The following is an 18011-nucleotide window of genomic DNA, read 5'->3' on the forward strand; positions in this document are numbered from 1 at the left end:
AATTTAAAACAACCCTCTAACTCACATCTTCCCAGAGCTACGCAATATCTTAAATATGGGGACTGACAAAATATCACGTATCCCTCTTTTCTTAATTCAGTTACCAGTGTTCTCTTTAGCCCACCTAGAAAACAACCAAACATCATAAAATCCGATAATGAGTTGTGGGGAAGTATGAAGATTTAGTCTGCACAGCTGTGAAGGTCAAGGCTGCTGCTGCTAAGTCACTTCAGTCGTGTCCAACTCTATGCGACCCCGTGGACTGCAGCCCACCAGGCTCCTCCGTCCATGGGATTTTCCAGGCAAGAGTACTAGAGTGGGGTGCCATTGCCTTCTCCGGAAGGTCAAGGAGACACACTGTTATTCTCTATTTCAGTTGTGATAAAAACAGGACAGGTTTGCCTGATCAAATCCCCCTGGACTGGAGGAAGAACCGGCTGGGGAACTGGGAAATCTAGAGGTATGCTCTGGGCTTGGCCATGACCTCACCTCTCCACATTAAAGCACCTCATTCCAAATGTACAGACAGACCAGATGATCTTAGGTGCCTTTAGGTGTGGGGATTCCAGGCCTGGCTGAGTATGTGGCTCCATCCCTTGTCATCAATGTAAGTCAAATAGAAAACAAACCAGCAAACTGTAAACGAAACCCACCCTACTCTGCCTCATTTCCAGACGAAGCAAGGTAGAGGGCGCCAAGGGGCAATGCATAGCAATTGACTCTTCCTAACAACTGGCTGCGGAGAAGGCAATGGCACCCCACTCCAGTACTCTTGCCTGGAAAATCCCATGGACGGAGGAGCCTGGTGGGCTGCAGTCCATGGGGTCGCGAAGAGTCGGACACGACTGAAGTGACTTAGCAGCAGCAGCAGCAATAACTGGCTGAGCCTGGACCCCAGACTCTTTACTGGCTCAGGTTTCCACTTTTTTTTTTTTTTCTTAAATAAGATATTCTCCTTGAGGGACGTCCCTGGCAGTCCAATAAAGACCTCACCTTCTGATGCAGCAGGGGTGGGTTCGATCCCTGACTGGGAAGCTAAGATTCCACATGCCTTGCAGCCAAAAAACCAAAACAGAAATGAGACTGTAACAAATTTAATAATGACCTTTAAGATGGTCCACATCAGAAAAAAAATCTTTAAGAAAAGCATTTTAACAAAAAGATATTTCACTCGGAGTTTTGATATAACAAAGGAAAAACTGAAAAATTAAGGGAAAACATGGACTAAGAAGCAGCTCCAGCAATCAAATTCTCCGTGTGGTCCTGCCAGCGTCTCCTCTCCAAGGTCAATGTCCTCGCCCCAGGCCCAGCGCTTCACTTGCCTCCCACGGCTCAGTGGGACTGACCTCTTGAAAACACCATGCTGGTCCTAGAGTCATTTCTCCCTTGGCTTTAATAATCCTGCCACATCAAACTTCATCGGTTCCTTCATGATAACCCTGAAACAGCGGAGCAGCTAATTTTAACAGAGGTGCCAGCACACAACTCAGCTCTGAGCCATAACATCACCTCTCCCCTCGGGAGACAACTGATGCTGCCTCTCATTTACAGAGCAAAATAACTTACTCTGTAGAGTGGTGGAAGTTGCCAACTTTGCTAATTGTAAGAGAGTGACTCCTGGTAGGTATGCAGAGGGGGGCATATTAAGTGGTTCACACAGGGCTTGGGAGGGGGCCCTGTCCTGGCTCTGTATGGAGCAGGGAATGGTAATTGAACACATCTGCTCAGCCCAGTCTAGATAGGGGGCCGTGGGGGGCTTTCAGAAAGAGGAAGGCATTTGAGGGGAAGGGTTTGCTTTCCCAAGAGGAAAAGGAATAGCTGGGCTTCACTCTACCATGTATGCTCTAGAATTTGGGGCTAAACAGCCTAGAAGACACCAAACTGACAAGACATCACTTTTTTTTTTTATTATTATGTTTCTTTTCGGCTGAGTTGGGTCTTAGTTGAGGCACTTGGGATCCTCGTTGCAGAGTGCAGGCTTCTCTTCAGTCATGGTGCGCAGGCTCCAGAGCTCATGGACTCTTTATTTTGCAGCACTTGGGCTCTCGAGCTAAGACACGAGGGCTTAGTTGCCCCGCAGCAAGTGGGACCTTGGTTCCCCAAGCAAGAATCAGCCCTGCGTCCCCTGCACTGGAAGGTGGATTCTCAACCACTGGACCACCAGGGAAGTCTTGCTTCACACAATTGCTGTTTCTCCTTCTAGATGAGCATGTGCTTTGTTACATTCCTGCTAAGTCCTCATCCAAATGGTCTCTGTGAAAGCTGCAGGCTCCATCACCTTGCCTCCAATGTTTTAACAGTGAGATAACAGAGACTTTATTAAGAGGCAGTGGGAGGTCATTACCCAAGTCGAGGGGTTGGGGGGGGGGGGCGGGGAAACACACTCAGGACCACGAGTCTAGTAAGTCCATCCTCCTGGCCAGCGCACAGCTACTCCTCATCAGGCCGGAATGAAGATAAATAATATTTTTTTCAGCAGCTCACTTAGGGTAACATATCACAGGGCCTGTGGCAACAAGTTAACCTTTACTTTAGAGAAAATGTTGCTTTCTCTGATTACAGGGGAGGTGACAGTTAAACTGAAGGGCTCAAGTAGTGAACATCAGTCACTTCTTTGGTCACTCAACATTCATACCCCCTTTTCTACACCAGTCTGATTTCCTCTGGAGAATTACCTCTCTCTTTGATGCAGAGCCCTGATGGCTCAGAGGTAAAGAATCTGCATGCAATGTAGGAGACCCAGGTTTAACCACTGGGTCAGGAAAACCCCTAGAGAAGGGAATGGCAACCCACTCCAGTATTCTTGCCTAGTAAATTCCATGGACAAAGGAACCTGTCGGGCTACAGTCCATGAGGTTACAAAGAGTTGGACATGACAGAGCGACTAAAACACACACACACCTTTTGCAGAGTCCAGGTGGGAGGGTAAACCCAGGTGCCTGTCTTTCTACTGGGGAGGCTGGGAGATCCCTGTGTTACTTCTACTCACCACTACAGCCCACAGGGGCACCGACCCAGACTCAGTCTATAACCCTCTCCATCCTTGGGAGTATCGGGGACAGAAAAAAGATGGGCAGTGATCAAAATCGAAGTTATCTTATTGCTTCAAGTCTAGCTTTGAAGGCTTTCTGTCCATCCTATGAGAATTCCAATTCCATTTCCATAAATTATTTCTTTGATTAAGGGGGACTGCCCTGATATCTCAGAGAAGGCAATGGCAACCCACTCCAGTATTCTTTCCTGGAAAATCCCATGGACGGAGGAGCCTGGTGGGCTGCCCTCTATGGGGTCACACAGAGTCGGACACGACTGAAGTGACTTAGCAGCAGCAGCAGCCCTGATATCTAAGAACCTTAACTAATTATTCCCTCCATAGAAATCTGACACTGAATGCCCAGGAAGGCCACCGGAAAAGAAAAACCATGACAAGAGAAAAAGAAGAGAAATACAAGATGCACGTAGCAAGTATGTGCTTGATGAGATGAGATGAGATGCATGAATCAGGCAATGGAAGAACCACAGAATTCTGGAGCTGGATAGGAGGCTAGACAGAGATCACTTTACTTAGCATCTTCATTTTACACACAGAAAAACAAGAGGCCTGGGGAGATGCGGGGACTTTTCTAAAGCCCAGAGCAGCTTGCTGAGAGCTCCACTCAGCAGCAGCTTCAGCCCCATTAGCCACCAGCCCCTTTCTAGGGCAGGCTTTATGGTTCTAAAACTGCCAACCAGTGAGAGAAAAGGATGTCAAGCCCAGACACATTTTTCTCCAGTCATTTTTCTCCAGTCAGCACATATGCTTGGTTGGCTTCAGTTCAATTTCCTCATCACTCTCCAGAACCTCCAAGAAAAATTATCCCAAAGAAGTCACGGTCTGGTAATGATGAAGTGGCTTTAGGTTCCTCGGCATCTGGCCCCGATTCCCAACTCCAGACAGCAACTCCACGTGCAGTAAGAGGCCGGCCCTCCTCAGCCACCACCCCTTACACACTCCCACTCACTGACGGGTAGGATGCCCTCCCTCCACCCCCCATCCTCCAAGGTAGCCTTGACGCCTCCGCAGTTCAGAATGCCTCTCAAAGATCTCCAAGCCCCACCCGATGGCCTGCTTAGGATAAATGATAAGAATAAAACTTCCATAGAGATCTCAGGCCCAGGACTTCACTGGAGGTCCAGTGGTTAATTAAGACTCTGCCTTCAGATGCAGGGGGTACAGGTTCAATCCCTGGTTGGGGAGCTAAGATTCCATATTCTCAGGGGCAAGAAACCAAAACATAAACAACAGAAGCAATACTGGAACAGATTCAATAAATACTTATAAGAAAAAAATATTTCAGGCAGGCCTAGGGGATTCACTGGGCCTATGGAATAAGGGAAGCATCATTTGTGTATCCAGTCCACGTAGAATTTAGAGACAGTTGGAGCATACCTGTTCTCTTTGGCCCTGGTCTGCCTACAGCTGCTCTGAAGCCTCCCAGGTGGCAGGTGGACATAAATCCAGACGTGCAGCTCCAAGTCCACACACACATGATCAGATCGGATCTCTCTCCCCCGACAAACCCGAGGGTGGGCTACCTCAGGCCGACAGCCAGAGCAGTGCCATGCCCTCAAACCCATCTTCCCTCACTGAGTCTCCATATCTGAGCCTTCCACCTCCCGGTTCCCATTCCTTAATCTCTGCATTCTGGAAAACTAGAATCATTTGGCTAGTTTCATACCCACAAATACCTGAAGGCAGTTGCTGCTAATTCCTTTTCTCAGTAAGATTTGCAGAACACATTTCAATATTTTTTTTTTTATCCAAGATACAAATGCCTCTATTATATAGGGGACCATCTGGGCTGCTATTGCTAGCTGGCTATGTTGTTATCAACTCTTTTTTTAGGGTTCATGAATCAGTTACCAATAAGGAAAAGAAAGAAAAGGAAGTCAGCTCCAAGACTCTGCTCTCCTCCCCTGCATTTTTCCCCAGCAGGAGAGCTATATCCCATCGTCAAAATGGACCATGTGAACACAAAAACAGAAAAGATACCTAAAGCTAATGTTCTGGAAATATCAGCCCACAGTTCTAGATGCCCTGGGGGAGGGAGGTGGTGTCAGCTAACATTCCAGCACTCAGGCCCTCCAGCTGAGCTAAGAAATACTGTGCGGGCTCTGGCAGAGTAAGATCTATGCAAAGGAAAAGGAATAGAAGGAAGCTGCAGAGAAAGGGAAGAAGGAAGGAGGGAGACAGAGCCATCAAGGCCTGGATCCCTAATGCCAGGGACTCACCAACCACCACAGGCTCCAGCCAGCCCAGAGCAACCCGGGCAGTCCAGGGGCTGAGCTCCAAGTGCCAGGCCAGGGAGGGTGAAAATGAAAGTGTCAGTCACTCAGTCACATCCGAGTCTTTGCGACCCCATGGAGTATAGCCCACCAGGCTCCTTTGTCCATGGAATTCTCCAGGCAAGAATACTGGAGTGAGTTGCCATTCCCTTCACAGGGGATTCCAACCCAGGGATTGAATCCAGGTCTCCTGCACTGCAGGCAGATTCTTTACAGTCTGAACCACCAATATAAATGGGAAGCCAAAACCTGAAGAGGATGTGAATGGGGAAGCTGAGGAATGAGGGTGGGCGAGGGGTGAACCCTGGACACATAGTTGCCTGGCCTGCAGTGTCTCCCTCTCCAGGAGGAAAGAAGGAAGGAAGTGGAAGTCCAGAGGAAGGAAGTGGGTGTGTCATTCAGTTGGAAACATGTCCGGAGTACCTGTCTATGGTATTTACAGACCTTGAAACGGGCCAGAGGTCATGGCTCCAGCCAGCCAGATGGCATCACAGAAGTTGGACCTCACCCCACAGGCAGTCCCAGGTGCTGTACGTACTCAAGAGCAGACCATGCAAACAGGCATGGGGGCCTTTGATCCCGAGGCTCTGGGTGGTAAGCAGCAGTCACTGGTTGTGTATGGATGTGTGGTTAACAGCTCCCACTAAGGCATTCCACCCCAATTGTGGGGACTGCAAATGGACACACAGGGATGCCCACCACCCACAGCCACCCTTACCCCCAGAGAGACAGAGGAAAGCAAATTCCATCCTCCCCAAATTTATGGCCAAGAAAAGGTGGGATCTGCATTGCTGTGGAGAATTTTTGTTGTGGTGGTAACTGTATGCACATGCACACAAGTGTGTGTGTATGTCTGTGTATTACATTTTTATAAATCTGGTTTGCCTTTTAAAACCACTTCTGTGACCCAAGACAACTTAAAGAAACTAGGAAATTAAGTCATCCTCCAAACTGTCTTCCAGTGAGCTAAAACCTCTTCATTTCCATGACCCAGCAGTCCCCAGTTTAGGGGCAAAATTGAACTTGAGTCTTCGGCCCAGGTAAAGTTGCCTGGTTCCCCTCCCTGGCAGCCACCAAAAGAAGTGCTGGGCCTTTGGGCTTCCCAGAGATTCATGAGCAGAAATGCAAAGGTTTAAATGAACAACAAAAAATTTTTGCACAAGATCCCTTTGTTCTCAACATCAGGTACATTTCTCAGTCCTCACACATCCAGGCTGAAAGTCTCTGGAAACACTGCTAGCTCTTCCTGATGAAATCCTTCGGAAGAAATGGCTGTGGTCATGGGGCCACGGCAAAACCCAAGATCCAGTAAAATCTATTTAAGGAGCATTTACAACTTCTCAATAAGGTTCAACTAGGACTCCATGCTAAGGCTTGAAGAAAGATTCTGCAACTATTTTATTCACCTAGAAGACTTGAGGATTCCAGAGTAAATGTAGCAAAACAGACCAGATTTTTAAGCAAGCAAATAAACCCAGGATGTTTGGGGCACTGCTGTTGGTCCATCCTAGAGCAAGGAGGACAGCAGCAACACACAGGGGCCAGAGGGTCAAGAAAAGGCAGAACTGGTGCCAAAAAGACTGAGGACCAAAAGTTCCTGGTTGAAAAAGTTCCTGCATTTCCACTTGTGGGTTATTGTTCAGTCACCCAGTTGTGTCCAATTCTGCAACCCATAGACTACAGCATGCCAGGCCTCCCTGTCCCTTACCATCTCCCAGAGTTTGCCCAAGTTCATGTCTATTGCATCAGTGACACCATCCAGCTGTCTCATTCTCTGACATACTCTTCTCCTGCCTTTAATCTTTCCCAGCATCAGGGTCTTTTCCAATGAGTCAGCACTTCTCATCAGGTGACCAAAATACTGGAGCTTCAACTTCAGCATCAGTCCTTCCAAATGAATATTCAGGGTTGATTTCCTTTAAGATTGATTGGCTTGATCTCCTCGCTGTCCAAGGGACTCTCAGGAGTCTTCCCCAGCACCACAGTTTGAAGGCATCAAATCTTTGGCGCTCTGCCTTCTTTACGGTCCAACTCTCACAACTGCATGTTGACCACTGGGAAGACCTTAACCTTGATTATATGGACCTCTGATGGCAGAGTAATGTCTCTGCTTTTCAACACACTTGTGGGTTCAGTTCAGTTCATTTGCTCAGTCATGTCCGACTCTTTGCAACCCCATGAACCGCAGCACGCCAGGCCTCCCTGTCCATCACCAACTCCCTGAGTCCACCCAAACCCATGTCCATTGAGTCAGTGATGCCATCCAACCATCTTATCCTCTGTTGTCCCCTTCTCCTCCTGCCCTCAATCTTTCCCAGCATCAGGGTCTTTTTGAATGAGTCAGTTATTCACATTAGGTGGCCAAAGTATTGGTGTTTCAGCTTCAACATCAGTCCCTCCAATGAACACCCAGGACTGATCTCCTTTAGGATGGACTGGTTGGATCTCCTTGCAGTCCAAGGGACTCTCAAGAGTCTTCTCCAACACCACAGTTCAAAAGCATCAATTCTTCAGTGCTCAGCTTTCTTTACTGTCCAACTCTCACATCCATACATGACCACTGGATAAACCATAGCCTTGACTAGACAAACCTTTGTTGACAAAGTAATGTCTCTGCTTTTGAATATGCTATCTAGGTTGGTCATAACTTTCCTTCCAAGGAGTAAGCGTCTTTTAATTTCATGGCTGCAATCACCATCTGCAGTGATTTTGGAGCCCAGAAAAATAAAGTCAGCCACTGTTTCCACTGTTCCCCCATCTATTTCCCATGAAGTGATGGGACCGGATGCCATGATCTTCATTTTCTGAATGTTGAGCTTTAAGCCAACTTTTTCACTCTCTTCTTTCACTTTCATCAAGAGGTTCTTTAGTTCTTCTTCACTTTCTGTCATAAGGGTGGTGTCATCCATATCTGAGGTTATTGATATTTCTCCCAGCAATCTTGATTCCAGCTTGTGCTTCCTCCAGCCCAGCGTTTCTCATGATGTACTCTGCATATAAGTTAAATAAGCTGGGTGACAATATACAGCCTTGACACACTCCTTTTCCTATTTGGAACCAGTTTGTTGTTCCATGTCCAGTTCTAACTGTTGCTTCCTGACCTGCATACAGGTTTCTCAAGAGGCAGATCAGGTGGTCTGGTATTCCCATCTCTTTCAGAATTTTCCAGTTTATTGTGATCCACACAGTCAAAGGCTTTGGCATAGTCAATAAAGCATACACCAAAAATGAAAAACAGGGTATCAAAGAGATATTTGCACACCCATGTTCACAGCAACACTATTCACAATAACAGCCAAAAGGTGGAAGCAACAGATGAATGCATAAACAAAATGTGGTACGCACATGCACTGGAATATCTTCCACCTTAAAAAGTAATGAATTGCTGTCACCTTCTACAACATGGATGAACACTGAGGATGTTACACTAAGTGAAATAAGCCGACACAGAAGGACAAATACTATGTGACTCCACTTATATAAGGTACATGTGCCTGTGTGCTAAGTCGCTTCAGTCAGAGCTGACTCTTTGCAACACTATGGACAGTATTCCACCAGGCTCCTCTGTCCATGGGATTATGCAGGCAAGAATACTGGGGTGGGTTACCGTGCCCTCCTCCAGGGGATCTTCCTGACGCAGGGATCAAACCCGCGTCTCCTACATTACAGGCAAAGTCTTTACTGTCTGAGCCATCAGGAAAGCCCCATACAAGGTGCTTAGAATAGTCAAATTCCTAAAGACAGAAAGTGACATGGCGGTTGTCAGGGGCTGAGGGGACGGGAGAATGGGAAGTTACAGTTTAACGGGTATGGAGTTTCAGTGTGGAAGGATGGGAAATTCTGGAGATGGATAGTGGTGATAGTTGTACAATCACATGAAGAGACTTAATGCAACTCAACTGTAAACTTAAAAATGATTTTTAAATGGCCAATTTATCTTACCACAATAAAAAAAATTTAATCAGTTTGAAAAATGAGAGGAGCCAGAGAGAGTCCAAAGTAGAAACTGCAGGGCTAGGTGCAATCCCGTTTTCTCTCTCAGGTAACCAGGGAAACACAGAGAAGGCTGAGCAAAAGATAGCAACAGGACAGAACTAGAGGAAACAGATCGCTTGACCAGGCAGCCTGAGTCTAAAGCTGGGTTGGTGTAACTAAATGATGGAGACTTGACAGAAATCTCCAGTCCAACTCAACACACACTTAATCAGTTAAGCTCAGGTAAGCTTAGGTAAGACAGAGAGAAGACAGTCCCTGCCCTCTGTCTGCCTGTGTGTAACTGAGGCCCTTACAAGCCCTGCAGCTAGAGCGATGGAATTGTTTATTTGTGACGATGGCCTCAGGGTCAGGTGGTGATGGTTCTGTTCTCAGCGCCCCGACACAGACAGGAGTGCTGAGCCTGCAGTAAGAGGCCAGCCCCTCAAGGATGAAGCCAACCTCTGTGACAGCGGCACCTGGCTGGTGCTTCCCTTCCAGGTCAAGTCTCAGAGCAAATAGAAGGAGCAGCTGCCAGCTCACGGGCACTCACGGCACCCAGCCAGAGCGCCACCCGGCTAGGCCAGCTCCCAGGCCCTGCTCTCAAGGCCGGCCTCCACAGTCACCAGAGCCACAGGCTCCCTCTTTTCTTCAAAGAGTAAGTTCTTTTTTTTTTAATTGGGGTATAGTTGCTTTATAATGTTGTGTTAGTTTCTGCTGTACAATAAAGTGAATCAGCCACATGTATATAAATATATATATCCCCTCCCTCCTGGACCTCCCTCCCACCTGCCATCCACCTAGGTCATCACAGAGGACCGTGCTAAGCTCCTTGTGCTATCACTACCTACCTATTTTACACGTGGTAGTATATATATGTCAATCCCAATCTCCCAATTCATCCCCACCCCCCACCCTGTCCACACATCCATTCTCTACATCTGCATCTCTATTCCTGCCCTGCAAAGAGGTTCATCTGTACCATTTTCCCACATATGAGTTAATACACGATATTCGTTTTCCTCTTTTTGACTTACTTCACTCTGTATGACAGTCTCTAGGTCCATCCACGTTTCTGCAAATGACCCGATTTCGTTCCTTTTTATGGTTGAGTAATATTCCATGATATATATGTACCACATCTCGAAGGGTGAACTCTTGAGTTAATGAGCCAAACGAGGCTACCAAAGAGGTGATTTTCATTCCTCCTTTCATGGCTAATCTGAAGACCACCCACTGTCAGCCACATGATCCCCATGGGGTCACCGTATCCTCCTAAGTTCTGTGAATGCATGACATGGACAGATAAGGACCCTCCCATCTAACAGTGCCTACTGCACTTCGAGAGTTCGGGACACACACGTGAAAGTGTCCTACACACACATGAGAAAGTGAGCTACATGAGCTTTCTTAGAAGCCTGTGGTAGGCTGGAGTGAGTAGAGTTGACAAGGTGAAATTTGAACGAGACAGTGAAAAAATATGCAGAATTTAGACCTAAGAGGCTAGAAGTCTTTCCTTGTGGAAAGAGGAATAAAATGCACATTTCCGGGAGGCAACAGAGTCTACCTGTGGAATTGGGGCCATGAGATGGGAGGAGTGGGAGGCCAACTGCAGGTAGGCAGACACTACAATGCGGCAGGCCCCCAGCACCAGACTGCTGTGGACACTGTCCCAAGAGCTCTCCCGAGATCCCAGCCTTAGTCTGCAATCCCCGTGCCCTGTAGCAGGGAGTGTCCCAACCCAGATTCTCTAAGGCTCTCAATGCCTCTGACACTGTGCACAGAAACATTGGTGGCTCCATTAGAGTCTAAGAGCTTAATCTCGGTTTAGATATCTTTTTTAGAGTTTTATAGTTTATATTTTGGCTGTATTTTAGTATATGTAAGAACGTCTTCAGGACTTCCCTGGCAGTCCACTGGTTGAATCTTAACACTTTCATCACTAGGGGCACAGGTTCGGTCCCTGGTCCAGAACTAGGATCCCACACAGCCAAAAACATTAAAAAAAAAAAAAAAGTCTTCTGTTTGCCTTTCTACACCAAATTAAAAATATTTTCCAGCCTCATCATTAAGCTATATGAGGATTTACTGAGCCCCTTCTACATGGCAGGCACTGTTTCAGGCTCCAGAGAAACCATGATAAGCAGTAAGGGTCCCCTGCTCTTACGGAGCATCGTCCTGTTAGCTGTGAGGCAGTGGAGGAAGAACACGGTGGGGGATGAGAGAGGAGGGGAGTGGGGGAGGAAGGATGTGTGAACATCACATCTACGAGTGACATACCGCAGGAGATGGGGATGCCTCAAACACACCAGACAGTGGAGACCAGGTAAGGCAGAGTGAAGAGGGCAGCACCCCCATCTGGACAGATCAAAGCAGGGTCAAGGGACAGGCCCAGGCATCCAACCATATCACGTAAACCCATTATTTTCGTTTCCAGATGGATAATCTGAGAAACTGAGAGGTCTGCTCAGTTTCCTGTGACACAGGCTGGAACTGGCTGAAAGGCTCAATCATAAAGATATTTCACCTAGCAAAACTGCCCCTCAGTCAGCATTATTTGTTATCCTCTGTTGGGGCCTGTTAAAACTCTCCAATGGCAAAGGCTGCTGTGAATCCAAAGAAATATCACTGGAAATTAATTTTATTTGTATGCTGCAAAACTCGGTTTTTAAAAGTGACTCTAGATATTTAAAAAAAAATTTTTTAACTAAAAATCTGAAATAACTGGTATGAATCTTCAATCTTTTCAAAGAATGGTTTCATCTGTGTTTATATAAATGAGACAGTCTGCAAACAGGCTCAACCAAGCTGGAGCTGAGAGGGCTCTTGCGAGTAACATTGTTCATTTTATATTGGCTGGAAACAGACATCACTTCGCATCTGAAACCCTTTAGAACACTTTTTCCCCCTTCTAAACAGCCAACTGCATTTTTAAACACACACACACACACACAATGTTTGGAAGAAGAGACATCCAAACCTCTTCTGGATGATGACATTAGCAGTGATTTTGGTCCGTGACTATGTACCTGTCCTTTCAAAATTCGGGGCAATGAACTTGTATAAACAGAAAAAATATATATTTTTTTCAAAAAATGAAATAGAATTTTCTCTTTTTAAAAAGGATATACAGTATGTTTGGCGTCGTCTTCCTGTTGTTGTGACTCTAATCAGAAATTCCAACTCCAAATACTTCATCTACACATAAAAAGATAATTCTTTGGATAGGAATATTATTCACTATTATCAAAGCTAAACAATCCAAAGACAGTGATGAGAGTTAGAAAAGGGACATGGGCATAAGAGCCTGAGACTCAGCTAAACACTCCAATGCTCTAATGCATACCAGCTGTGCAACCTTGGGCAAGTTTCATAACCTCTTCATATAGTCTCTTCATCTGTAAAATGTCAGTTGCGAGGACAAAAAGGCTGCCTGGGCAATAAGGAACCATGTATCAGATGGTATGCAAAACCACACAGACAAAAAAATCCTCAGTTTTATTCTGCATCTTCCAAATGTAACAAATATACTCAAAGACGGTGGCTCATATAGCATAAATTAATCAGTAATGTGAAATCTTTCCATTTGAAAACAAATGCAGATAAATTTTCAAAATAAAAAGCAAAACTTGAAAGCTTTAAAAATTTTGGCTTTAAAATTTTCTTTTAAAAATACCTAGAGTCACTTTTAAAAACTGAGTTGTGCTATGACTGGCCACATCCATCCTTGCTTCCAGACTTCCCGTCTGGAAGAGGAGACAGGTAAGCAATTGAAGATACACCTGAGGAGTCCTCTGTAAGTCCCTAAGACTGGCCTACAACAAACACTCAGCAAACAGCAACTACTCTTAATGTCCCTAAGTGTGTACAATTAGGTAAGAAGAACCATCTTCTTCTCTTCAGTCCAGACATGGGAGGGGGACAGGTCTTTTAACTGCTGTAAATTGTTAAGTGCCCAAGTTATTATTTAGGATGTCAATATGTAGTAAGCAATCAATATGGCTTGTCAGATCAAGAAATGTATACGGAACATAAGATGCTGGAAAAAAGAAAACACAATATAACACAGACTAACTAAATTTTGGTTGAAATAATCATCACCGTATAACCAACACCCCCACACACACAATGGGTACACAGATTGTGTAGATGTGTCTCAGATTTCCCCTTTCAGTGTTCAGGAACCAAAGCAATGCAGTGTGGCTTTGGATTGTTTTCTTTGCAGAGAGGGTGATGGAAAAGACTAGGAAAGGAAAAGGGGCTGAGACTTGGGAGTTGTTACTGTAATTTGAATTCAAAGAGCACAAACTCTTTTCATCGTCAGAAACTGGAATCTTGCCAGGTCAGGAAGGAGGTCCAGACCTGACCCAGACTTTGAACCTGACCACGTCCAGCTACCCCTCGACAGGGGGCTGAGCACTGGAAACCAGAAGAGTAGAGGCCAACATGGGATTGCAATAATGCTCGGTTTTGAGGCAAATGTCTATCAGTCAACCAGCTGCTCAGACCATCCATTTAATTAACCTACTCCTGAATTATTTATTATCTTCCAGAGTGAGAGAAAATTATTCTTTCTGGTTACCTGCTTTGCTTCAGGGGCTAATTCAAAGCTCTCTAAGCCTGATAAAGTTTGATGAAGCTCTCTGGTACCTGCCACCCTCTGGCCAAGGCAAAAATGTAAAGAAACAGCGAATGAAGTATTTCTTAAAAAGAGGGGTAATTAGTCTTCTAGAATGCAAACAACTCCCTTGATTTCAAGAAGTACAGCAAGCTCCTTTAAAGCACATTAGGAGAGGTCTGTTGCATGTTTGGGCATGATCTGTTCTGCACCCCTTTTTAACCTAAGTTTTGTTTTCCCTTAACGAGTGCCAGCAACTTCAAGGCTCCATTCTGCACTGTACGATAGAGCCAGCCTTCCCCACAGAGGAAGAGATGATGCAAAATCCCATCACTTCTCACTCGCAGGATTTTTGATCAGCCCCAAAATTCCCACGTATGAATTCCTTCTCTCTCATCCCTGATTAATAGGTCAACTGATTCACACACTTACACCCTCTTAGACCTAAGGGGAAGCTTGGAGATCATCCAGGTCAACTTTCTCACTTTTGAGATGTCTTTCCTAAGCATCTTCCCTAGGATGACACAGTCAGAAGTCTTCCCCCTCCTGGGGTTCCTGCTCCTCCCTGTCAGAGAGCCTTGTAACAGAGGCTGCTCTAGCTACTTAGTTCTATTTTCAAAGAAATCCTCTCACTCTGGAAACCATTTGTACAAAACATCTTCATCCCACCCACCACGAAATTCTCTCCTGGTCTTCACTCCACCGGATGCATGTTCTCTGAGGCTCGCGGGAACCATGCCTCCAGGAACTCATCTCAGCATCCTTCCCTGGCACCTGACTTGCTGGGCAGCACAGGGGTGTTCCTAAAATGTGCGACGTTAGCTATTCTTCCCAACAAGTCTCTGATGGTGAGGGCAGGGAGCTTAAACAACCTCAGAGGAGGAAGCTCTGAGAGTAACTAGACGTGTCCGATGTTGTGCGGTCTCTGAGAGAGAACCAGCGTTCCTCACTTCTCTCTCCCTCCTTCTATTCAGAAGCACTCTGTCCCCTATTCCCACGACACACCTGCAGAGTCGGGACTCATCACGACTGCCCTCAACCTGATGCAGCCCCAGGAAGGGCAGCAGGCAAGTGTGTGCCCACTGGGGATGCCGAGGATCTCGCCAAAAGGAGGTGTGCCATCGCAAAGCCTTTCAGGAGTTGACTGGCTCAGACCCCAGGAGGGCAATGGAGGAAACTCTCCCCTCCACCTGTCTCTGCGAGACTTTCCGCCACAGCCTCATTCATGCGAGTCTTTCTCCGGTCTCCCTCCCCGGTCCTCGCTTTTCTCTCATCCTCACTGGCCCACCCCGTTCTTTGTCCACCTGCATCACCTGGTTTCCCTCCACTCCCCTTCCTGGCCCGGCCTCCTCTTACAAGGCGCTCCCGTCGTGTTTCCACTTTGCCTCCAGTTATGCGGAAACGCAACCCACCACAGATGCTGACATTTTTAATGTTTAGTTGTTATAGTTACTTGACTAACTGCCGGGCCCATGGTGGCGCTTCTCCTTCGCCTCCCCGCGGGCAGGAGAGGAGGGGGCACGGGAAGTGGTGGGGAAGGTTGCTGGGGCTGTAGACGCTCATCCCGGGGCCTGGGACACAAGGCCAAGCCCTGGCGAGGGTGCCCTGCCCCGCGGCCCGGCGGTCCCTCCGCCTGCCGCCAGTAGGAAGGCACCGAAGGCGCGCCGGCCTCGGGATGCTCTGAACCATCTCCCGCCCGGGACAACCGGGCGGCGGCAGAGGGTGCGCAGCGGCCGGCCGCCTCTCCGCCCACACTCGCGATGTGGAGAAAGTGAGGCGGCATTCCAGAGGACCTGGGGAAGGAGGCGGCCAGGGGCGCAAGAAAAGAGTTAGAAGCCGCTGCCGGTTACTCACGTGCCAGATGGCGAAGAAGATGAGGGCAGCGCACAGCACCAGCGAGAGCATGTAGCAGAAAGCGGCGAAAGTGAAGGCCATGGCCGGCCGGCGGGGGGCCGCGCGCACCCCAACACCAACACACCAAGCAGCGCCTAGGAGGCCGAAGTCCCTCTGGAGGACCGCACTCCCTCAAAAGGCGGGGGACAGCAAGGAGCTAGGTCTGCACCCTCCGCTCGAGGCCAGTGGCTAGGAAGGAGGCACGCCAGCGGAGAGCCGTGCGGGGCTGGGATAAGGGCAGGATTCCCGCAGGCTCCGGCGACCTGAGACACCAGCTCGTCCGTGAAAACAGGTGCGTCGCGCGTCGTTGGCGGGAACTGTCCCCAAATCGAAGAAGAAACCAAATCAATAGCGAACTTCTGCAGTTAGTGCCAACCAGCCAGCTTATCGAGACAACACGACGCGGGGGTGCGAGGACTCCTCGGAGGACCACGCGAGCCACGGAATCCCAGGGAAGAGCCCCCTCTGCTTCCCGCGTCTGAGCGGCACAGGAGAGCCGAGAGCGCCGCTCAGGACCCTTCCGCGCCACCTGGGCGCCAATCGAGAGCGTCCAGCGAGGTGCCCGGGAAGGGGGAGGGGGGGGACCCCCGAGCTCCTCCCAAATCCCAGATCCAGCAGAGGCTCTTTCCCGGGAAAACAGGTCTTTAGGTAGCCGAGAAGAGCGAGGTTTCCTTGGCCCTGCGCCCCGGATGCGGTTTCCAGAGCTGCCGTGCGCTCCTAGGCGCGCCAGGCTCCGGCAGCCCCAGGGCCCACCAACCTTGGTAATCCAAGTTCCCCGGAAACTAGGGGTGGGACTCTAGTGTCTCCTGTGTCTAAGCGGCACAGGAGCCCGGGCACACGGGCTCCAGCCCAGCAGGCCCGCTGGAGTGGATCTCAGGCCAAGAGCTGCTCACCGCGAAGCTCGCTCCACCTGCTGCTGCTGCCTGTGCCGCTAAGAGCACTGAAGCTGCGCGGCCCGGGTCCCCTCCCTCTTGGCGCCCCACCCTCGGCTCCGGCTCCGCCGAGCACGCCCTCCCCGGCGGGCGGAGACTGCGGCGGCGGCGGGGCCGGGGAAAGGTGGGCGGCCAAGCGCCTCTGGGCGCTCGGTCGCCGAGGCTGCCTCACTTGTGCGCGCCGGCCTCTCCGAGGAAACTTGAGGCCGGCAGCGCGGGTGGGGCGGGGCGGGACGGGACGGCCGTGCCGAGGTGGGGCGGGGTGGGGAGGAGCAGGGACTCTTTAAACACGTGCGTCTGGAGGAGGTGGGAAGCTGCGGAAGGGTATGTGTGTACCTCGCACCTAAAGGCTGCGGCTTCTCCCGGATCTCGCAGTTACTCTGGAGTGGGCATTGTAGGGGCTGAGGATGCTGATGTTGTGTTGGTTGGGGAGACAGGAAAATCTTTTGGACCCCAGGGTTGTCCAGTGGATTTTCCCAGCTATGGATTTCATAATGCTTCAGGTTGCGCTTGCAGCGCATCCCTGCAAATTCTCTGTGAGCATCTTTCCTTCGCATCCTTCACCCTCCCCCGCCGTCTGACCTTGGGATTGAGGAAGCTAGACTTTGAGGACTATTGCGGGCTGGAGATGCGGCAGCAATGGTTCGGTGTATACTGGCGTTGGTCTAGTGGACCTGTGAAAAGCTTGTGCTTTTGCAGTCAAATCCCATTCTAACTGCACCTTTCCTAATCTCTGTAAATCTCGGTCTCCTTATCTGCGTAAGGGTCAACATTTAATTGCCTCTGGGTCTACATACTTTGCACTGCCAAGTGCAAAATGCAAATATGGGGCTTCTTATTTAAATATATATGGGGGGGGGGGGGCTCTTCCCTGGTAGCTCAGCTGGTAAAGAATCCGCGTGCAATGCAGGAGACCTGGATTCGATTCCTGGGTTGGGAAGAAACCCTGGACGAAGGCATGGCAATCCACTCCGGTGTTCTTGCCTGGAGAATCCCCATGTATAGAGGTGCCTGACGGGCTGCGGTCCATGGGGTCCCAAAGAGTCGGACACGACTGAGAGACTAAGCACAGCACAGAGAGAGACTTTCAACATAGGAACAGCAGATTATTAAACCAAGGTTGAGGCCTGTCTGAGTACAGGACACCCTCCCCCAAGCCCTGCAACTGCAGAGGTTGCACACCTGTGACTTCAGCCCTGCCCTGTGTTATATTTTTTGCCACTTTATCTTTCACCTAAATATGTCTCTGAGTATAAGGTTTCTTAAAGAAA

The 18011-nt window shown here is 48.6% G+C and overlaps 1 protein-coding gene across 27 annotated transcripts in view; it reads right to left on the reverse strand.

The window, feature by feature from the left end:
- CNIH3 (cornichon family AMPA receptor auxiliary protein 3) overlaps window positions 1-18011 on the reverse strand; it is a 182288-nt gene that overhangs the window by 117582 nt on the left and 46695 nt on the right. For 2 of the 27 annotated variants that reach the window (XM_044943132.2, XM_044943137.2), the window contains exon 1: window positions 16566-16676. The exons of 20 other annotated variants lie outside the window; for them this stretch is intronic. Coding sequence is in view for 4 of the 7 variants with exons in the window: in XM_044943120.2 (XP_044799055.1) it covers window positions 15770-15850 (81 nt within the window). In the remaining 3 variants the exon portion in view is untranslated. 5 more of the 27 variants (XM_044943120.2, XM_044943117.2, XM_044943139.2 and 2 more) reach the window with 5 other exon arrangements.

Source organism: Bubalus bubalis, chromosome 5 (genome assembly GCF_019923935.1).
Source record: "Bubalus bubalis isolate 160015118507 breed Murrah chromosome 5, NDDB_SH_1, whole genome shotgun sequence".
NCBI lineage: Eukaryota > Metazoa > Chordata > Mammalia > Artiodactyla > Bovidae > Bubalus > Bubalus bubalis.